Source organism: Pristiophorus japonicus, chromosome 1 (genome assembly GCF_044704955.1).
Source record: "Pristiophorus japonicus isolate sPriJap1 chromosome 1, sPriJap1.hap1, whole genome shotgun sequence".
NCBI lineage: Eukaryota > Metazoa > Chordata > Chondrichthyes > Pristiophoridae > Pristiophorus > Pristiophorus japonicus.
In genome coordinates, this window is record NC_091977.1 from 198,102,409 (window position 1) to 198,123,642 (window position 21,234).

At 43.9% G+C, this 21,234-nt stretch overlaps 1 protein-coding gene across 2 annotated transcripts in view; it reads left to right on the plus strand.

Moving 5' to 3' along the window:
• The window catches only part of hexb (hexosaminidase B (beta polypeptide)), an 87,064-nt gene that overhangs the window by 38,624 nt on the left and 27,206 nt on the right, over window positions 1-21,234 (plus strand). The window contains exons 9-10 of one of the 2 annotated variants that reach the window (XM_070885945.1): window positions 1,646-1,718; window positions 15,828-16,002. In XM_070885945.1, the coding sequence (XP_070742046.1) occupies window positions 1,646-1,718; window positions 15,828-16,002 (248 nt within the window). Of the gene's footprint in view, window positions 1-1,645; window positions 1,719-15,827; window positions 16,003-16,731; window positions 16,904-21,234 lie in introns of both variants that reach the window. The other variant, XM_070885946.1, reaches the window with a different exon arrangement.

Consider the following 21,234-nt stretch of genomic DNA (forward strand, 5'->3'; position numbering starts at 1 on the left):
TGCGACCCCAACAATGATCCCTGTGGCACCCCACTAGTTAGTTTGCCAACCTGAAAAAGACCCATTTAGTCCGACTTTCTGTTTTCTGTTAGCATGGATAGGGAATTAGCTAAGTAATATATTGCCCCCAATACCATGAGCTCTTATCTTGTGTAGTAACCTTTTATGTGGCACCTTTCCAAAGCCTTTTACATAAGAGCATAAGAAATAGAAGCAGGATTAGGACATTGCAAGTACAAAGTGTATTAAACTGCATCTGGCATCATTCTGCCCATTTGCTTCATCAGTTTGTTCGTAATCAGTGTTTCTGAAATGTAAAAGAACGTACATTTCAGAAGACTTAAAACTTGAGTTAATTGAAGTGCCATATCTTTTTAAAAGTAAACTGTTTCCAATTTGTTGCTGTATCTCACTTTCATCTTGTTGCCACAAGTGTTTTTTATCTTATTGACACAGGGCAGGAATTTCGTTTTGCTCCCTCTGAAGTTCTCCTCTGCTGACTATATGAATAGCAACAGCTGTGCTTAGCACTTTCACGTTTGGCTCAATGCTGCCTCCTGTGCCGTAAACTTCTAAAATTCTATTACTTCAATGAAGTGGAATTTCATTTTTATCATAAAAGTGGGAATGATGCAGCATAAAATAGTAAATGACAATAAGCAAGCATCAATATATTAGCAAGTGGAATGTGGTTATGGTGCAGTTCTTTAATAGTGAGGTTTTATTTTGGCAGAGCTGTCATATTTTGAAAATACTTTGATCCAATTTGCTGTAGCAGGGCATTTAACGGCATCTGCTATTAGTTACGCTTGCTCTTGCATGTTTAGATTTTTTTTTTAAATTGTGGCAAGTTGCTGAAAGTGCAAGCTGATAACTGCAATGAGGGAAACCAAGCATCTGGGACCTGTGAACAGGGCAAGCCTTAACCAATCAGATTGAAGGATTGTGAAATTAACAGTGCAAGAACTGAGAATGAATTCACCCACTCTAATTTACACTTCAATCAGGTACAGGAAGAGAAAGGGGGGGGGATAGAAAGACAAAAGGAAAGTTTATTTAAAATTATTTTTAAAATCTACAATTAACCTGAAGGAATGAGACTCCACACTTGTAATAGTTAATTTTCAGTGTCTGAGGGTGATTAGCAACAATTAACACTTATCACATGGTTAAAACTGAACAAGACTTTTCTATGGCCAGTTTAATTTGTATCTATTGCACAAAAACAGCAACTTTGCACTATTTAATGCATTTCAATGTTGAGGCAGACTGCCATTTTCGCAAAGCTAACGCAGTGGCACAACTTTTGCATATTTGAGTTTAATCGCGCATCTGTCCCCCGCCTGAAGTTGCTGTAGCATTTACACAAATAACAGCGAGCATCATTAGCCTCACCATTATTTTGACAGCAAATTATGGCCTATTATAATTTTGCCCAAACAGACCAAAAGCCACATGAAATGTGCCATTTCCCAGCAGTGGCCTCAGGAACATGACTGGTTAAGTGTATGACAATTTGAGTGTATTTAATGGGTAAAGTTGTGCAAATATTTCCTGCAATTGATGCAGCTAAACACAAGTGCCCATGGTAATTTTGTTTACCTTTTGCAGATGGATATACTGACCATGTGTACATTACTTGCAGAGTTCTGGATATTGTGGCATCCAATCTGAAGGGTTACATGGTCTGGCAGGAGGTCTTTGATAATGGAGTGAAGGTAATTGTACAGCCAACTCCGTCTGCATATATATATATTTTTTTCAAATCGCATACTAAATGCAATATAGTCTAGGACTTTCCAGTAGCATTGTACTAGTCATATAATTGAATATTAATTGATAATATAGTGTACTTGCACTTAAGGGAGCAGCTGTAGCTATAATGTCAAATATACAAACAGGTTTCATGTTCCCTGGTATAGAATAGTTTGAACATTGCATGTTTTTCGTATCTTAAATTAGGTGCCTATTGATTTTTTTTTCAGCTTCTGATTCTGCTAATCTTTTTTGCTTGGTATAGCATGGCTGAGGTTTTTTGCTATATTTATGCGGTTTCATGGTATTTTAATTAAAAAAAAAAAGAAAAAACAGAATTAACCACATTTATTTAAACTCTACTTTTAATTTTAAAACCAACCATAAAACTAACGATTTCTTCAATACCATATGTAATATTGTTTTGCAATAGTTTCCTCACCTATGTTGCTTTAGAGGTAACATGGTATTTGTATAACAGGTTTACCGTGCTTGAAGACTGTCATTACAATTCAAATGTGCAGATTGAATAAAGCAGTGTAGTACATTGTGAAATACCCTTTTTAAAATATGTACCTGTCAAATTTCATACAGATGCAGTTTTACTTTTTCCACATCTAATCTATATTCTATTTATACCGCAATCAAAATATAAACATTTTAAGTGTTTTGTGACTTCAATTTTTGGTGCATGTCAGTGTAGTTAACGTGTGACTTGCTTTTCACTGAGCACAATTTGTGAAACAGTAGTGAGCAAGCATCTGCATTTATGGCCCCAAGTTTCCACATGATTTGCGCCTGATTTTTAGGAGCAATTGGTGGAGAACGGACTATCTTAGAAATCGCAATTCTCCACATTTTTTTTTTTCTGCAGTTCTAGTCAGTTAGAACAGTTTCACTTTGGAACAGAATTTTTTCTTCAAAAGGGGGCGTGTCCGGCCACTGACGCCTGATTTCAAAGTTTCCACAGTGAAAACGTACTCCAAACTAACTTAGAATGGAGCAAGTGAAGATTTTTGTAGAACTGAAAAAACCTTGTCTACACATTAAAAAATCAGGCGCAGGTTACAAATTAGGCGTCCAGACCGAGGTGGGGGGGGAGGGGGAGGGAAGTCATTAAATTCTACAATAAATCCTTATTTATACTTATACAAATATTATACAAATAAATCCAACCTGAATAAACATTTATAAGCAAAGAAAAGATTAAATAAACCATCTTCCTACCTGTGTGAAAGTGCTTCAGACACGGATAATGCTGCAGGAAGCCTCGGGTTGAGGCAGCCGTTCGTTCCCGACGGCAGGCGGGGGGGGAGGAGGGAGTGCGGGCCCGACCGACCGACCGCAGCGGTGGGGGAGGAAGCCGTTCCAGACAGCGGGCGGGAGGGAGGGAGGGAGTGAGTGCGGGCCCGACCGACCAACCGAACGCAGCGGGGGGGAGGCAGCCATTCCCGACGGCGAGCGGGGGGGGGTGAAGGAGACAGTGAGAAGGCTGTGGGAAACCTCAAAAGTTGAGCAGCCATTCCCGACGGCGGGGGGGGGGGGGGGGGAGGCCTGCTGCAAGAAGCCTCTGTGCTGATCATGGAAGGGCAATGTGCTTTTATTAAAAAATGTTCAAAAATTAAACAGCTACAAAGAACTACAAAAATGGCCGAGTGCCAATGTTTCCTTCACGCTGTGCGTGCGCGAACGCTCCAACGCGCACGCGCAGGGTTGCCGGCACAAAAAAAACTAATTTAAATGGTACCCGCCCCCTCCCACTTACAAAATCGGCGCGAGTGGTAGGCTCCGCCCTCTGGGCGCCCGTCAAGCTACCCTGGAGCTGCAGGGCGCTCCAGAATCGCGCGTTTTTTTTCCGGCGCGAAAAACGGCGACCAGCTCGGAGGGGCGCCCGTTTCGTAGCGTGTGGAAACTTGGGGCCATTATATTAATAAGCACAATATAATGCTGTTGGACTGGCTTGGACAGAGCTACTTCAAGTGGCCTGACTATACCAGCAATTACAAAAAACTGGGATTTGTATATACTGTATTGGAAAATCTAAATTTCAAAATTCAATGGACGATCCTGATTTTCCTATTTCAGTTACTGTTTGAAAACTCAATTATGCTATTAGATCGCATAGTCCTTGTTTAGGTATTTTTCTCTTGCATTTTTTGCTATATTCTTAATGGCCAGAGCCTCATGGATTTGACTAACATTATTTTGATACTTCTAGAAAATATACATAATTAGGTATTGAGACCAGAAAATTTTTGTAAAATATAGGATAAGGAATAATTGTTGGCGATAACTAACTATGGAAATAAATTGGTTATATTGAGCTCAATTTTCCCCAAAGCATTTTTTTTGCATACTTGAGTTACGCCAGATTTTTTTTTTTTTGGGGGGGCCTAAGTACACCAAAGAAAGTGTTGCAAGTTTCCCTGTTGCATCTCCATTTTTGCGTGGCCTAACCCAACCTTTAGTTTTGGGGATGGAGCCTTGATCTGCGCCAAAAAGATGTGGCTGCTATGGTAACCAGGGACACCATGCGAGCTGAGGCTGCAAAGTGAAGCATACAGCCACTTCCCAACACATTAAAAGAATTAAACACATAGCACCAACTTAGCTCCAACCCTGCCTGAAGGCTGTCTGGTCTTCTCAGTCGCTGGTTCAGTGCTCGCGCTCACTCGCACTGTGTGTGGACTGAGAATGGGACTGGACCTTCTTCGGGTGGGGATGGAGGTAAGTTGCTGCTATGTTTTTCAATTCTTTGTCAATTTAATAGTTTTAGGAAAAAGTAACTGGATAGATGAAGGGATTGCTGTGGTGTTTGTGTCTCAAGAACTGGTTTTACTGTTTTTTTTCAGCTCTGCTGGCTTCTAGCTAACAGCTGCTGCTTCACTCGTTCTATTGTTGTTTTCAACTTTGCTGCTCGCTGGCTGTGGTTTTACTTTTTCTCCGTTGCTATGATCTACGATGACCTACAAACCTGCGCCAACTTCTTCATTCTGTACTGCTACTGACTCTCCTTCCTACAGCACAACCTCGAACTCTCTACACTTTAAATAGCTTCTGGACTTCACTCGCCTACTTTGGACAGCAGTTTGTTGATGCTCCGTGCCGGCCCCATCCTGCTTATATTGGCTTTGTTCTTCCATGGGACCTCTGACCTTGACCCTGGTCTTCCTACTATTGTATCCCATTTACTACATTTAAACTGGCCTGTATAACTTGAGCTTTTCGCCTGTGTCCAATCGTGTGCACACTTCGGCTGGCTCTGGTCCGGAGTGCCATTCAATACTGTTCCACCTTCCCCCTCTTTCCTTTTCTCTATCTCTCCCTGACCACTGTCTCCATCATCATCATCATCATCATGCCTCCTTTCATCTCTCCTCTTTTGGATACTCTGCCCTCAATCTCTACCCCAATCCTCCATTATTCTTCAACCTTCCAACTCTCCTGCTGCTGCCTCAGGCTTGACTCCCTCTTGGATAAGCCTACAGCTTCTCTCTCTACCCCTCTTGGCATCCTGCAAAGGGCCCATCGAGGCATTCATCACTGCCTCCTTACGAGCAGCAACCCCAACTGTCCCATCCTACTCTTTCGCTGACTTTGCTGCCGAGCGCGCCACTGGGGGCTAATCTTGCCAATCTCCTCCCCGTCCAACTCATTCCCCCCAGTGGATGCTGGCAGTGGGGCAGCCATCACTGACCCCCCTCCGCATTTCCCTCCAGAATGTCCATTCGCTTGCAAACAAGGCCCTTGCCATCCATGAGCTAATTGTGGATGATTGCATCGACATCATGGTCCTGACAAAAACTTGGTTGAGGGGCGATGACACCTTACACTTAAATGAAGCCTCCCCGCCTGGCTATACCTTCCACCACTTGCCCCCCCCTCAAGCTGCCATGGTGGCGATGAGGCTCTCATCAGCAACTCACACCTTGCTCTGTCCCCCTACTTCGGCACGTTTTCCTCCATTGAACATCTCTCCTTATTTCACCGCTCTTGCCTCATTTAAAATGCTCGTTCTCTACTGCTCACCCAAGTACCATAAAAAAATTTATCACTGGTATTTCTTCACTGCTTTCCTCCCTCTGCCTGAACGACTTATCCTTGGTGATTGAGTTCACTATCCTCTATCTTCCCTTAATCACCCTCCATGTAAACTCCACAACCCATATTCACGGCCACCCCCTCGACCTTGCCATCTCCCGTGGCCTGGCTACTCCCATCATGTCAATCGCTGCTAAGGCCATCTCTGACCACTTCCTTTATATTGCTCCCCACCCCTGGAAAAAACTTACAACTGCCCATATGAACTTATGAATGTCCGCCCTTTGGCCTTTCGTTCACCATGACATTTCTGCAGCTACCGATCTGTTCAATCACTCCCTCCCCACCACCTTTGATGCCCTAGTGCTTACTAAAACAATTACAATCTCACCCTGGCTGTTCCTCCTAGTACAGCTCTCATCTTCACTCTCAAGTCCAAGAGAGACAGACTTGAATGGATATGGCAGACAACTGATTTAGCCATTCACCGCCATATCTGGCTGGACCACATAAAGCATTATTGGATCCTGCTCTCATCTGCCAAAAGTGCTCACTATTCCAGAATCATGACCTGAGCTCATCTTGTCCATGAGACCCACTTTCTGCGCTCTCAACCCTATTCCCACCAAACTGCTCACTACCCAACTTCCTTTTCCGGCTCCCATGTTGGCTACCATTGTTGGTGGTTCTCCTCTGGTACTGTTCCCCTCTCCCTCAAATCTGCTGTCACCATCCCTCTCAAAGAAAAAACAACCCTCAAACCCTCTGTCCTTGCAAACTACTGCCCATCTCCAACCTCCCTTTACTCACAAGCCTTCAACGTGTTGCCTCCCAAATCTGTGCCTAACTTTCCTGCAACTCCATGTTTGTTTGAATCCCTCCAATCTAGTTTTCCACCCTGCCACAATACCAAAACAGCTCTCTTCAAAGTCACAAATTACACCATTGGTGACTGATAAAGGCAAACTATTCCTCCTTGTCCCTCTTGACCTATCTGCAGCCTTTGACATGGTTGACCACTCTATCCTTCCCCAACACCACCTCCACTGTCATCCAGCTGGGTGGGACTGCACTTGCCTGGTTCCATTCCTAACCATCTAATTATAGTGAGAATCACCTGCAACACCTTCTTTCGCTCCTGCAGTGTTGCCTCTGGTGTCCCCCTAAGGATCTATCCTTGGCCCCGTCCTATTTCTCAACTACATGTTGCCCCTTGGTGACATCATCCGAAAACACACCGTCAGTTTCCACACGTGGAGCTGGGTGTCATCAGCGTACCTCACTAACTGTTCTCAAGCCCTCACGGTCTCTAAATTATCAGTCTGCTTGTCTAACATCTAGTTCTGGATGAGCAGAAATTTTCTCTAATTTAAATATTGGGAAGACCAAAGCCATTGTTTTCGGTCCCTGCTACAGATTCTATTCCTTAGCCACTGATTCCATCCCTCTCCCCAACCTCTGTCTGAGACTGGAACACACTGTTCGCAACCTTGCTGTCCTATTTGACCCTGAAATGAGCTTTGGACCATATATCCGCAATATAACTAAAACTGTCTGTTTCCACCTCCGTAATATTGCCTGTCTCCACCCTTGCCTCAGCTCATCTGCTGAAACTCTCATCCATGCCTTTGTTACCTCTTGACTATTCCAATACACTCCTGGCTGGCCTCCCACATTCTACCCTACATAAACTTGGTGATCCAAAACTCTGCTACCCATGTCCTAACTCTCTCCAAGTCCCGTTCACCTATCACCCCTGTGCTCGCTGACCTACATTGGCCCCTGGTTAAGTGACACCTTGATTTCAAAATTTTCATATTTTCAAATCCCTCCATGGCCTCACCCCTCCCTATCTCTAATGTCTTTCAGCCCTCCAACCCTGCAAGATATAAACACTCCTCTAATTCTGCCCTCTTGAGCATCTCTGATTATAATTGCTCAACCATTGGCAACCTTCTGTTGCCTAGGCCTCAAGCTCTGGAACTCTTTACCTCTCTGCCTCTCTTTCCTCCTTTTAAGACACTCCTTAAAATCTACCTCTTTGACCAAGCTTTTGGTCACCTTCCCTAATTCTCCTTGTGTGGCTTGGTGTCCATTTTTTGTCTCGTAATACGCCTGTGAAGTGCCTTGGGATGTTTCACTACGTTAATGATGCTATATAAATACAAGTTAATGTTGTAATAGAATATATTGATTTTCAAAAGGCATTTAAGATAAGCTGGTTAGAAAAATTCAGGTGTAGGTACAAGAGGAAATACAGCAGCATAGATAGAATGTTGGTTCGCAGTTAGAATGGCCCCTGGCCTTCGAGCACCATCGGAGTAGCGTGGTGGCCTTCCAGTGAGCAGCACAAGCTGGAGCAGGAGAGCAATGGCAGTGAAGAGGGATGCCACCAAGATCCAGGTCGGTGATTGGAGCGTGGGCAGGTACTGCAGGAGCGGCCGGGCCAAAGGAGCAGCGAGAGATTGCAGAGACACGTGATCAGGGCCCAGGGGCAGCATGTGCGGGCCCACACAGTGATTATGTGTGTGCACTAGGCCCATGCAGACGAGCTGGTCTCCAGTCGTCTTGGTTGTTCCTTGCCACTGGACCAAGACCTAGCTCTGTCAAGCCTATGTGGTGACTGGTGTGCAACAGTCACCGCACGTTTATAAAAAAAAAAAATCCACGTACAGGCATCTTCCACCCTTCCAAGATTTAGTTCGGGACCTGGAATATTAGGTCCTTCATTGAAACACTTGTGAACTTTTTGACGTGGAAGCAAGTCATCCTCGATTCGAGAGACTGCGGATGATGAAATGGGTATTACTTGTTTTGAGAACAGCTGGTAGTGGTGTGCGTGAGGGATCAATGCCGGTTCCACTTATTTGCAACCATATGAATGATATATCAATCGGTTATATGGAATTTGTTAACCACAAGTAGATTTAGCAAACAAGAAGAGTTGATTGTAAAAGATTTAATGAAAGATAATTTGGTGGAACGGGTAGACAAGTGGCAAATGCAATTTAATGTGGAGAAACACGCAATGGGAGTATACAGCCGATGGAAAGATACTACAGTATGATGACTGGACATCCAAGGGTTCAAATACAACATTTCCTGAAAGTGAGTGCCGGTAGATCAAGCCAAAAAAAACACCAATAGCATTTGGGTTTTATAAATAACGGCATAAGTCTGGGTCCTTGCCAATTAACCCTGTCACTCCTAAGTTCCAAAAGATTTAACTTGACCTGTATTGGTGACTAATATTTTATTCAGTGTAAGTGACACTTGATGCATTACAGCATCTGAGCGGTAGTTAAACAAGGCGCAATCAAGATTTGTTCAGCATTATGTCCTGAGTAGATGCTGCAATCTCCACAGGTCAGCCCTGGCCTCTAGGCTCGATCGTCCGCCCAGTGTGACGCGTGTGGGTGCTCCGCTAACCTGAATGCCTCCTGGGCCCGTCTGGTGTATGTTCCCAAGCTCCTTGCCAAATATCTTTACAACTCAAGTGTCTGAGGGCCATCTTGTACCCTTCTACTCATTCAAAACCTATGGAGTCCTCATGAATCTGGCCTGCACCCAAAATCCAGTCATAAAGATGTCACATACTCAACACCTTGGCATATGCAGGTTCTAGTCTTGTGACACCCTTGCATTTGTTATTGACCAAGACTCATGAGTAGTTACGACAATACAAAATGAACATGTCTCCATTGTAGAGATATGGGCCCAATTTTCCCCAACCCCTTTTTTCGGCGCACTTGCCTTAAATGCTGGAAACATCGCTGGAAAAAAAAAGGGGGGGGGGGGCCCATCCTGCCTGCTCTGCCGAGTCTCCGGTGTCCTGTCGTGGCTAGTGAAGTGGGGGGACGGAGCAACAGGCCAGTGCAGAAAGCACTGCTGGCAGCTGCGCGCATGCACAGTGAAGTTGCGCGCATGCTCCTGCCCTCCCAGCGTGTCCTGCGGGCTGTGAGGACCCGATGCTTGCAGCCCCTATCCCCGGCCGAAGGGACGCCCCAATGTTCACTGCACCCTATCCCCGGCCGAGTGGCCTCCCGCGCCGGCCAGCCTGCTGACTTCCTGTGCTGAGGTAGGACTTGTTTTTTTATTGATGGTTGCGGGGAAAGGGAGGAGGGGAGTTTTTGGGGGGAGGGGGCGGGAGGGAGAGAGACGGGACAGGACTTTATGCCAGAATTAAGTTTTGTTTTTTAAAGGTAGGACTTCTATTTTTTATTTATTGCTTTTTGTGCTTTGTGTTTTATAAGTCTTGGTGCAGGTCCTCAGCTTTTTTTTATTGAATGCTTATTTTTGTGTTTTGTTTAGTGCTTTGTAAGTGTTGGTGCTTTAAATGTATTAACCTGACCTAAGTTGATTTTGGAGTAAGTTTTAGCTGGCCTAAGTGGCTGGGAACGCCCCCTGACTGACCTACTCTGGAGCAAATCTTTTGGTGGCAATTGCATTTTTTAACTTGCGCCAGAAAAAACAACTTACTCCAAAAAAAATTGATGCAAGTCATGGCCAAAATTGGGCCTTTGGATCCTTGCTATTCACTGCACAAAGTATGTTTTTAATTCACTGCAGATATCAAAACATTCCAACACTGTGGCAGCCACTTATGACCTTTCTTCCCAGGCTAGCTGTCTGCTGTCTTGTTCTGCCACGAATGCATCTTTAATTTGTCCAAGCAAGGCCCAGCTTACTCTGTTTCTTCCATTTCAAAATTTAGCCAGGTCTACCCGTGGCGCATTGCACTAGTATTAAAAGCATGATTATTCAAGAATCATTATGCATTGGATATCTGTTATACAGACAAACCTATTGACATTTATATAGCATCTTTAACGTAAAATAATGACCCAAGGCACTTCACAGCAGTGTTACAAGACAAAACTGAATTTCTTCTTTTGTGGCTGTGTCAAATTTAAGGCAGATGACCAAAAGCTTGGTTAAAGATGTAGGTTTTACCCAAACAGCTGAGGGCGTGGCCAGTGATGGTTGAGCAGTTATAATGAGGGATGTTCAAGAGGGCAAAATTTGAGGAGCGTAGACATCTTGTGGGGTTTTGAGACTGAGAAAGATTAGAGATAGGAAGGGGCAAGGCCATGGAGTGATTTGTAAACCAGGATGAGAATTTTGAAATCGAGGCATTGTTTAACTGGGAGCCAATGTAGGTCAGAAAGCACAGGGGTGATGGGTGATTGTGACTTGGTGCGAGTTAGGACATGGACTGTTGAGTTTTGGATGACCAAGTTTACGTAGTGTAGAATGTGAGGCCAGTCAGGAGTGAGTTGGAGTAGTCAAGTCTAGAGGTAACAGGGTTTCAGCGACAGAAGAGCAGAGGTCGGGGCGGAGGAGGGCAATGTTATGGAGGTGGAAAAAGGCAGTTTTAGTTATGCTGGGGGTATGTGGCTGGAAACTCATTAGAGGGTCAAATATGACACTTAGGTTGCCAACAGTTTGGTTCACCCTCAGATTGATGCTAGGGAGAGGAATAGAGTCAGTGGTTAGGGAATGCAGTTTGTGGTGGGGACCAAAGATAATGGCTTCTGTCTTCCCAATATTTAATTGGAGAAAATTTCTTATCCAGTACTGGATGTTGGACAAGCAATCTGACAACTTAGATATCAAGCAGGGATTGAGAGAAGTGGTGGAGGTAGAGGGTGTTAGCATACATGAGGAAACGGACAGTGTTTTCGGATGATATCACCAAGGTGCAGCATATAGATGAGAAATAAGAGGGGTCGAAGGACAGATCCTTTGGGGACACCAGAGGTAACAATGAGGGAGTGGGAAGAGAAGCCATTGCAGCAGATTTTCTGGCTATGATTAGATAGATAAGAATGGAACCAGGTGCGTGTAGTCACCTAGCTGGATGATGGTGGCAAGGCATAGAAACATAGAAAATAGGTGCAGGAGTAGGCCATTTGGCCCTTCGAGCCTGCACCGCCATTCAATGAATTCATGGCTGAACATGCAACCTCAGTACCCCATTCCTGCTTTCTCGCCATACCCCTTGATCCCCCTAGTAGTAAGGACTACATCAAACTCCTTTTTAAATATATTTGGTGAATTGGCCTCAACAACTTTCTGTGGTAGAGAATTCCACAGGTTCACCACTCTCTGGGTGAAGAAGTTTCTCCTCATCTCGGTCCTAAATGGCTTACCCCTTATCCTTAGACTGTGACCCCTGGTTCTGGACTTCCCCAACATTGGGAACATTCTTCCGGCATCTAACCTGTCTAAACCCGTCAGAATTTTAAACGTTTCAATGAGATCACCTCTCATTCTTCTGAACTTCAGTGAATACAAGCCCAGTTGATCCAGTCTTTCTTGATATATCAATCCTGCCATCCCGGGAATCAGTCTGGTGAACCTTCGCTGCACTCCCTCAATAGCAAGAATGTCCTTTCTCAAGTTAGGAGACCAAAACTGTAGACAATACTCCAGGTGTGGCCTCACCAAGGCCCTGTACAACTGTAGTAACACCTCCCTGCCCCTGTACTCAAATCCCCTCGCTATGAAGGCCAACATGCCATTTGCTTTCTTAACCGCCTGCTGTACCTGCATGCCAACCTTTAATGACTGATGTACCATGACACCCAGGTCTCGTTGCACCTCCCCTTTTCCTAACCTGTCACCATTCAGATAATAGTCTGTGTCTCTGTTTTTACCACCAAAGTGGATAACCTCACATTTATCCACATTATACTTCATCTGCCATGCATTTGCCCACTCACCTAACCTATCCAAGTCACTCTGCAGCCTCATAGCATCCTCCTCGCAGCTCACACTGCCACCCAACTTAGTGTCATCCGCAAATTTAGAGATACTACATTTAATCCCCTCGTCCAAATCATTAATGTACAATGTAAACAGCTGGGGCCCCAGCACAGAACCTTGCGGTACCCCACTAGTCACTGCCTGCCATTCTGAAAAGTACCCATTTACTCCTACTCTTTGCTTCCTGTCTGACAACCAGTTCTCAATCCATGTCAGCACACTAACCCCAATCCCATGTGCTTTAACTTTGCACATTAATCTCTTGTGTGGGACCTTATCGAAAGCCTTCTGAAAGTCCAAATATACCACATCAACTGGTTCTCCCTTGTCCACTCTACTGGAAACATCCTCAAAAAATTCCAGAAGATTTGTCAAGCATGATTTCCCTTTCACAAATCCATGCTGACTTGGACCTATCATGTCACCTCTTTCCAAATGCGCTGCTATGATGTCCTTAATAATTGATTCCATCATTTTACCCACTACCGATGTCAGGCTGACCGGTCTATAATTCCCTGTTTTCTCTCTCCCTCCTTTTTTTAAAAAGTGGGGTTACATTGGCTACCCTCCACTCGATAGGAACTGATCCAGAGTCTATGGAATGTTGGAAAATGACTGTCAATGCATCTGCTATTTCCAAGGCCACCTCCTTAAGTACTCTGGGATGCAGTCTATCAGGCCCTGGGGATTTATCGGCCTTCAATCCCATCAATTTCCCCAACACAATTTCCCGACTAATAAGGATTTCCCTCAGTTCTTCCTCCTTACTAGATCCTCTGACCCCTTTTATATCCGGAAGGTTGTTTGTGTCCTCCTTAGTGAATACCGAACCAAAGGCGTTGGAGGAGGATGGAGTGGTCAACTGTCAACTATTATTGATACTTATTTTTAGTCCAGGTTAGCTGGGGAGACTCCAATGAATTCCCACTTTTCTCAGAATTATAAGAATAAAGAAATAAATGACTGAAAACAGTGGTTATGCCACAGGTACAATACTGTGTAGTTTTGGACATGCCATTATAGACACAATATTGCTATATAGACAATAGTCTACACTAACCACGATGCTGGGGATGGGGAACATGCTTGACAAATTTTCTGGAGTTCTTTGAGGATGTAACGAACAGGGTGGATAAAGGGGAACCAGTGGATGTGTATTTGGACTTCCAGAAGGTATTTGACAAGGTGCCACATAAAAGGTTACTGCACAAGATAAAAGTTCATGGGGTTGGGGGTAATATATTAGCATGGATAGAGCATTGGCTAACTGAAAAGATCGGGATAAATGGTTCATTCTCTGGTTGGCAACCAGTAACTAGTGGGGTGCCGCAGGGATCAGTGCTGGGACCCCAACTATTTACAATCTATATTAACGACGTGGAAGAAGGGACTGAGTGTCACGTAGCCAAGTTTACTGACAATACAAAGATGGGAGGAGCACACACAAAATCTGCAAAAGGACATAGACAGGCTGAGTGAGTGGGCAAAAATTTGGCAGATGAAATATAATATTGGAAAGTGTGAGGTCATGCACTTTGGCAGAAAAAAATCACAGAGCAATTATTTAAACAGAGAAAATTGCAAAGTGCTACAGTACAACAGGACCTGGGGGTACTTGTGCACGAAACACAAAAGGATAGTATGCAGGTACAGCAAGTGATCACGAAGGCCAATGGTAGCTTGGCCTTTATTGCAAAGAGGATGGAGTATAAAAGCAGGGAAGTCTTGCTACAGCTATACAAGGTATTGGTGAGGACACACCTGGAATACTGCGTGCAGTTTTGGTTTCCATATTTACGAAAGGATATACTTGCTTTGGAGGCAGTTCAGAGAAGGTTCACTCGGTTGATTCTGGGGATGAGGGGGTTGACTTATGAGGAAAGGTTGGGCCTCTACTCATTGGAGTTCAGAAAAGTGAGAGGTGATCTTATCGAAACGTATAAGATTCTGAGGGGGCTTGACAGGGTAGCTGCAGAGAGGATGTTTCTGCTGATTTTTTTTTTGTGGAGGTGGGGGGAGAGACTAGAACTAGAGGGCATGATCTTGGAATAAGAGGCTGCCCATTTAAAACCGAGATGAGGAGGAATTTCTTCTGAGGGCTGTAAATCTATGGAATTTGCTGCCTCGGAGAGCTGTGGAAGCTGGGACATTGAATAAATTTAAGACCGAAATACAGTTTCTTGAGCGATAAGGGGTTATGGGGAGTGGGCGGAGAAGTGGAGCTGAGTCCATGATCAGATCAGCCATGATCTTATTGAATGGCGGAGCAGGCTCGAGGGGCCGTATGGCCTCCTACTGTTCCTAGTTCTTATGTTCTTGTATAATAATTGAGAACCGACTTGAAATACTAGGACTGTATATCCATTGGAGCAGATTTGAGGTTTTTAAAATTGACAAGTTTTGATGAACAGATAAAGACTTTGATCTGAGGGGGTCATCAACTTAAAATTGGAGAGATAAGGGAACATTTCTTTTATAGATTGTTGGATCGTGAAGTACTTTGCCACAGGAATAACTGAGGCTGACACTATTGCATTCTTGAAAGGAAAATTGGATAAATATCTGAAGCACGGGAAGGTATGGGGCAAGCAGGATTAGTTTAGAATTGCACTAGCAAAGAGCCAGCAGTAAACCGATGGATCAAATGGTCTCCTGCACTGTAAATTTGCAGTTTCAATACAGCTTTTAAAATTATGTATTGCTGATTTTAATTTGGTTACTTTTTATTGCAGGAGCTTCTGCAATAATCTGCAGTTATGATTTCTGCCATGTTAAAAGTAGGATCTATTCTTACTATATCAAATTTAAAGCTACCTAAACATGATCAGTGGTCTATTTAGCTGCCCTTTGTATGGTTTATATCTATACTGACGTGAAGTAAAATGTTTTATAATGCAAATTATAAATTAAGAAATCATAATTGGCTCATTTAGATATTCTACCTTTTAAATTTTAGGATCTGGTCTCTTGTGTGTAACTGTACAGCAACACATCAAAAACAAGGACTGGTCTCCTAAAAGTGAATGAACACAATGGGTTTCTGTAACGCAGCTTATACTGTGGCTGCTTTGCTATTCAACCTCTTGGATTTTACACCAAATCAATATTTTCTGAGAATGCAATTTTCAGTTGATAACCTTAAGTAAACAAAAATGGTGTCCTGTAAAAAAGAATTCTGTCTTTGGTACACGTTATTTAGATGGAAATATCTTACATGTTGATTATGATTGGCCTTAAAAATCTTAAATATAACTTTTTTGCAGATTAAGCCAGACACTATAGTTGAAGTGTGGATGGAGAGCAATATGAAGGCAGAACTATCTAAAGTAACATTAGCTGGGTTCACAACCATCCTGGCAGCACCTTGGTACTTAGATTACATTTCCTATGGACAGGACTGGCAAAAGTATTATCGAACTGAGCCTCTCCATTTCAATGGTTGGTTAATTTAATAATTAAAGTGAGGAATGATAATACTTTGGAGTGTTTTGCCCCTCTTCCTAATTGCATTGATACTTGTGAATATATCTAAATTTCTTAGAATATTGGATGCTCGTGCTTGAGAGTTGCATCCTTACAATTTAAAAAAAAAAATGCACTATGAAAAATAAATTGATCAGATATATTTAACCTACTTGAGCATCATTCAATTAATACCATGTTTCTTGCAATTTTCTTTTATAATGCCTTTTCTGCAATCATCTGTAGATTGATTTTTACTATAGGCTAAAGCAGTTGTCTCCTTCAGATTTTTGAATGATAAACATGAATCCATGATGCTTTCTGTGTTGGTGCTTGTCAGGAAACCTGAATCCTCTGCTGGTAATCTCAATTACCTCTTCTGCATAGGTGGTGAAAACTTGCTATTCTCCAGTTGAGCAGACTGAGCTAATTCAATGCTTAATATATTTTAGATGGATGCTTTTTATTCTTGCCCATCTGATTTGAACTTTTTATTGAGAATGTGTATTGCCTGCTGTTTGCATGTCTGACTTTTTCTTACTAAAATGAAGGAATGTGAAGGGGGGAGAATTTTATAAATGTTCTTGAAGTTTTAGTGCACATATCCTGAATCTGTAGAGATCTCGTATTTCAATTTTGCAAGTTTACGTCAGACTGTAATTGTGATGCTGGGTTTCTTGTCTCTGCACTGTTTTTGGTTTGTAGTTGAAGCCGGATACCATTATTCATGTGTGGAAAGGTGCCTACCAGAAGCAATTGGCAGCTGTAACTGCTGCTAAGTTTCACGCTCTCCTGTCCTCTCCATGGTACATGAATGTCATTTCATATGGTCAAGACTGGCAGAAGATATATACAGTGGAACCATGCAACTTCAATGGTGTGTTCATTTGAGCTACAATTAATTATCCACATACATAAACATCCATATATCCTGTTTCTATGCTAAGTACTGAGTGTTTTGACTGACTGTTGAGCATCAGTTGTATTTTTAGCTACATGCCTTCATTGCAAGAGAGTTTTTTGATGGTTAGGACATAATGGGGTAGAAATTCCAACGTCCCAGGCCCGTAGGAAGTTTCTACGGATCCGGGAAGGCATCGGAAAAGCCGATTTTCAGCACGCAATGCGCATGTGCTGAAAACTGGCTTTTCCGATCTATCAAGCTGGAGCTTGACAAATCAGGAGTCAGGACACTTTTACGTGCAGAATTGTGATATTTATGCATATCTTCAAAAATTTTGCGCCTGAAAAAGCAGGCGCATAGCCTACTTTTACAAGCGCAAGTGTTTTAAAACACACATTTTTTAAAAAAGTTATGAAAACATTTTATTGTTTTTAAAAAATAAAACCTCCCCGCTACGGTAAGTTTATTTTAAGGCATAATTAAAAAAAAAACTTTTTTTTTTTGAAATCAGGAATTTTTTTATGGCTAACTAATTAAAATGAATCTTAAATTTGTAGTGTATATTTTCTATTTTAGTGTTTGGGGGGGTTTCTCATTCATAATGGGAACTCCAACTTACGGAGTTCCCATTATTATGAATGAGAAAACACTTACCTGTGATTGGGTGTCCAGGCATACATGACTCCTGCGCACATCCCTACGAGCACACACTGAGACACGCAGGGAGAGGAGGCCTGTGGATCAGGAACTCGAGCGGACGCAGCAACTTCGGGTAAGTGCACATTTTATTTCTCTCAAATCTAGTCGAACACCTGCGGGAAGGAGAAAGTGGAATTTCTACTCCAATAATGTCAGAAATAATGTTTGGGATAACCAACAATCCCTGTAAAAGGAAGTGAATAAATGGGGCATACAATGAATGGTGGAGGATAGAAACAGTGCACTTTGAGATCTCGTGTCCAGTTCAGCCCAAATTCATTGTAGTAAGAAATTTAATAGATATTCAATCCATTTTGCCCGTGTTAGAAACATAGAAAATAGGTGCAGGAGTAGGCCATTCGGCCCTTCTAGCCTGCACCGCCATTCAATGAGTTCATGGCTGAACATGCAACTTCAGTACCCCATTCCTGCTTTCTCACCATACCCCTTGATGCCCCTAGTAGTAAGGACTTCATCTAACTCCTTTTTGAATATATTTAGTGAATTGGCCTCAACAACTTTCTGTGGTAGAGAATTCCACAGGTTCACCACTCTCTGGGTGAAGAAATTCCTCCTCATCTCGGTCCTAAATGGCTTACCCCTTATCCTTGGACTGTGTCCCCTGGTTCAGGACTTCCCTAACATTGGGAACATTCTTCCTGCATCTAACCTGTCTAACCCCGTCAGAATTTTAAACGTTTCTATGAGGTCCCCTTTCATTCTTCTGAACTCCAGTGAATACAAGCCCAGTTGATCCAGTCATTCTTGACAGGTCAGTCCCGCCATCCCGGGAATCAGTCTGGTGAACCTTCGCTGCACTCTCTCAATAGCAAGAATGTCCTTCCTCATGTTAGGAGACCAAAACTGTACACAATACTCCAGGTGTGGCCTCAGCACAGAACCTTGCGGTACCCCACTAGTCACTGCCTGCCATTCTGAAAAGTCCCCATTTACTCCTACTCTTTGCTTCCTGTCTGACAACCAGTTCTCAATCCACGTCAGCACACTACCCCCAATCCCATGTGCTTTAACTTTGCACATTAATCTCTTGTGTGGGACCTTGTCGAAAGCCTTCTGAAAGTCCAAATATACCACATCAACTGGTTCTCCCTTGTCCACTCTACTGGAAACATCCTCAAAAAATTCCAGAAGATTTGTTAAGCATGATTTCCCAAGCATGATTTCCCTTTCACAAATCCATGCTGACTTGGACCTATCATGTCACCTCTTTCCAAATGCACTCTATGACATCTTTAATAATTTATTCCATCATTTTACCCACTACCGATGTCAGGCTGACCGGTCTATAATTCCCTGTTATCTCTCTCCCTCCTTTTTTTAAAAAGTGGGGTTACATTGGTTCTTTGAAAAACTGTACAGGGTATTGGTGAGGCCGCACCTGGAGTACTGCGTGCAGTTTTGGTCACTTTACTTAAGGAAGGATATACTAACCTTGGAGGGGGTACAGAGACGATTCACGAGGCTGATTCCGGAGATGAGGGGGTTACCTTATGATAGTTTGAGTAGACTGGGTCTTTACTTGTTGCCGTTCAGAAGGATGAGGAGTGATCTTATAGAAACATTTAAAATAATGGGCCCAAGTTTCCACATGATTTGCGCCTGATTTTTAGGAGCAACTGGTGGAGAACGGACTATCTTGGAAATTGCAATTCTCCACATTTTTTTTTCTGCAGTTCTAGTCAGTTAGAACAGTTTCACTTTGGAACAGAATTTTTTCTTCAAAAGGGGGCGTGTCCGGCCACTGACGCCTGATTTCAAAGTTTCCACAGTGAAAACGTACTCCAAACTAACTTAGAATGGAGCAAGTGAAGATTTTTGTACAACAGAAAAAACCATGTATACACATCAAAAAATCAGGCGCAGATTACAAATTAGGCGTCCAGAAGGAGGGGGGAAGGGAAGTCATTAAATTCTATAATAAATCCTTATTTATACTTATACAAATATTATACAAATAAATTCAACCTGAATAAAAATTTATAAGCAAAGAAAAGATTAAATAAACCATCTTCCTACCTGTGTGAAAGTGCTTCAGCCAGGGAGAATGCTGCAGGAAGCCTCAAGTTGAGGCAGCCATTCGTTCCCGACGGCAGGGGTGAGGAGGAAGCCGTTCCGGGTGGCGGGCGGGGTTGGGGGAGGAGGGAGAGGGGGAGGAGGGGGGGGGGAGGAGGGACCGACCGACCGTGGGGTGTGGGGGTGTGGGGGAGGGGGGGGAGGAGGAGGAAGCCGTTCCAGACGGTGGGAGGGAGGGAGTGCGGGTACCGACCGACGGAACGCAGCGGGGGGGGGAGGAAGCCGTTCCAGACGGCCGGCGGGCAGGGGGAGGGAGGGAGTGCGGGCCTGACCGACCGCAGCGGGGGGGGGGGGGGGGGGGAAGGAAGCCGTTCCCGACGGCGGGCGGGGGAGGAAGGAGACAGTGAGAAGGCTGCAGGACGCCTCAGAAGTTGAGCAGCCATTCCCGACGGCAGGGGGGGGGAGGCCATCGGGAAACGGCTGCCTCAACTTCTGAGGCTTCCTGCAGCCTTCTCACTGCTGCAAGAAGCCTCTGTGCTGATCATGGAAGGGCAATGTGCTTTTATTAAAAAATGTTCAAAAATTAAACAGTTACAAAGAACTACAAAAATGGCCGAGTGCCAATGTTTCCTTCACACTGCGCGTGTGCGAACGCTCCAACGCGCATGCGCAGGGTTGCCAGCAGGAAAAAAACTAATTTAAATGGTACCCGCCCCCTCCCACTTACAAAATCGGTGCGAGTGGTAGGCTCCGCCCCCCCCTGGGCGCCGCGCCAAGCAGACATGGAGCTGCAGGGCGCTCCAGAATCGCGCGTTTTTTTTTCCGGCGCGAAAAACAGACGCCCAGCTCGGAGGAGTGCCCATTTTTTATCATGTGGAAACTTGGGCCCAATGAAAGGGATAGACAAGATAGAGGCAGAGAAGTTGTTTCCACTGGTCGGGGAGACTAGAACTAGGGGGCACAGCCTCAAAATATGGGGGAGCCAATTTAAAACCTGAGTTGAGAAGGAATTTCTTCTCCCAGAGGGTTGCGAATCTGTGGAATTCTCTGCCCAAGGAAGCAGTTGAGGCTAGCTTATTGAATGTATTCAAATCAGATTTTTAACCAATAAGGGAATTAAGGGTTGTGGAGAGCGGGCGGGTAAGTGGAGCTGAGTCCACGGCCAGATCAGCCATGATCTTGTTGAATGGCAGAGCAGGCTTGAGGGGCTGGATGGCCTACTCCTGTTCCTAATTCTTATGTTCTTATGTTCTATTCAATTAGTCCAACACCCTGCTTTCTTTCCATAGCCCTGCAAAGTTTTCCGTTTCAAGTATATATCCATTCCCACCCTTTCAGGCAGTGCATTCCAGATCACCACTTGCTGAGAAACACACACAAAATCTTCTCCACTCCTTTTGGTACTTTTGGCAATTATCTTCAATCTGTTTCCTCTGGTTACTGATCCACCTGCCAGTTTCTCCTTGAATCCCTCTTATAATTTTGAACATCTCTTAAATCTCCCCTTTACCTTATCTGCTCTCGGGAGAACAATCCTAGCTTCTCCAGTCTCCACATAACTGAAGTCCCTC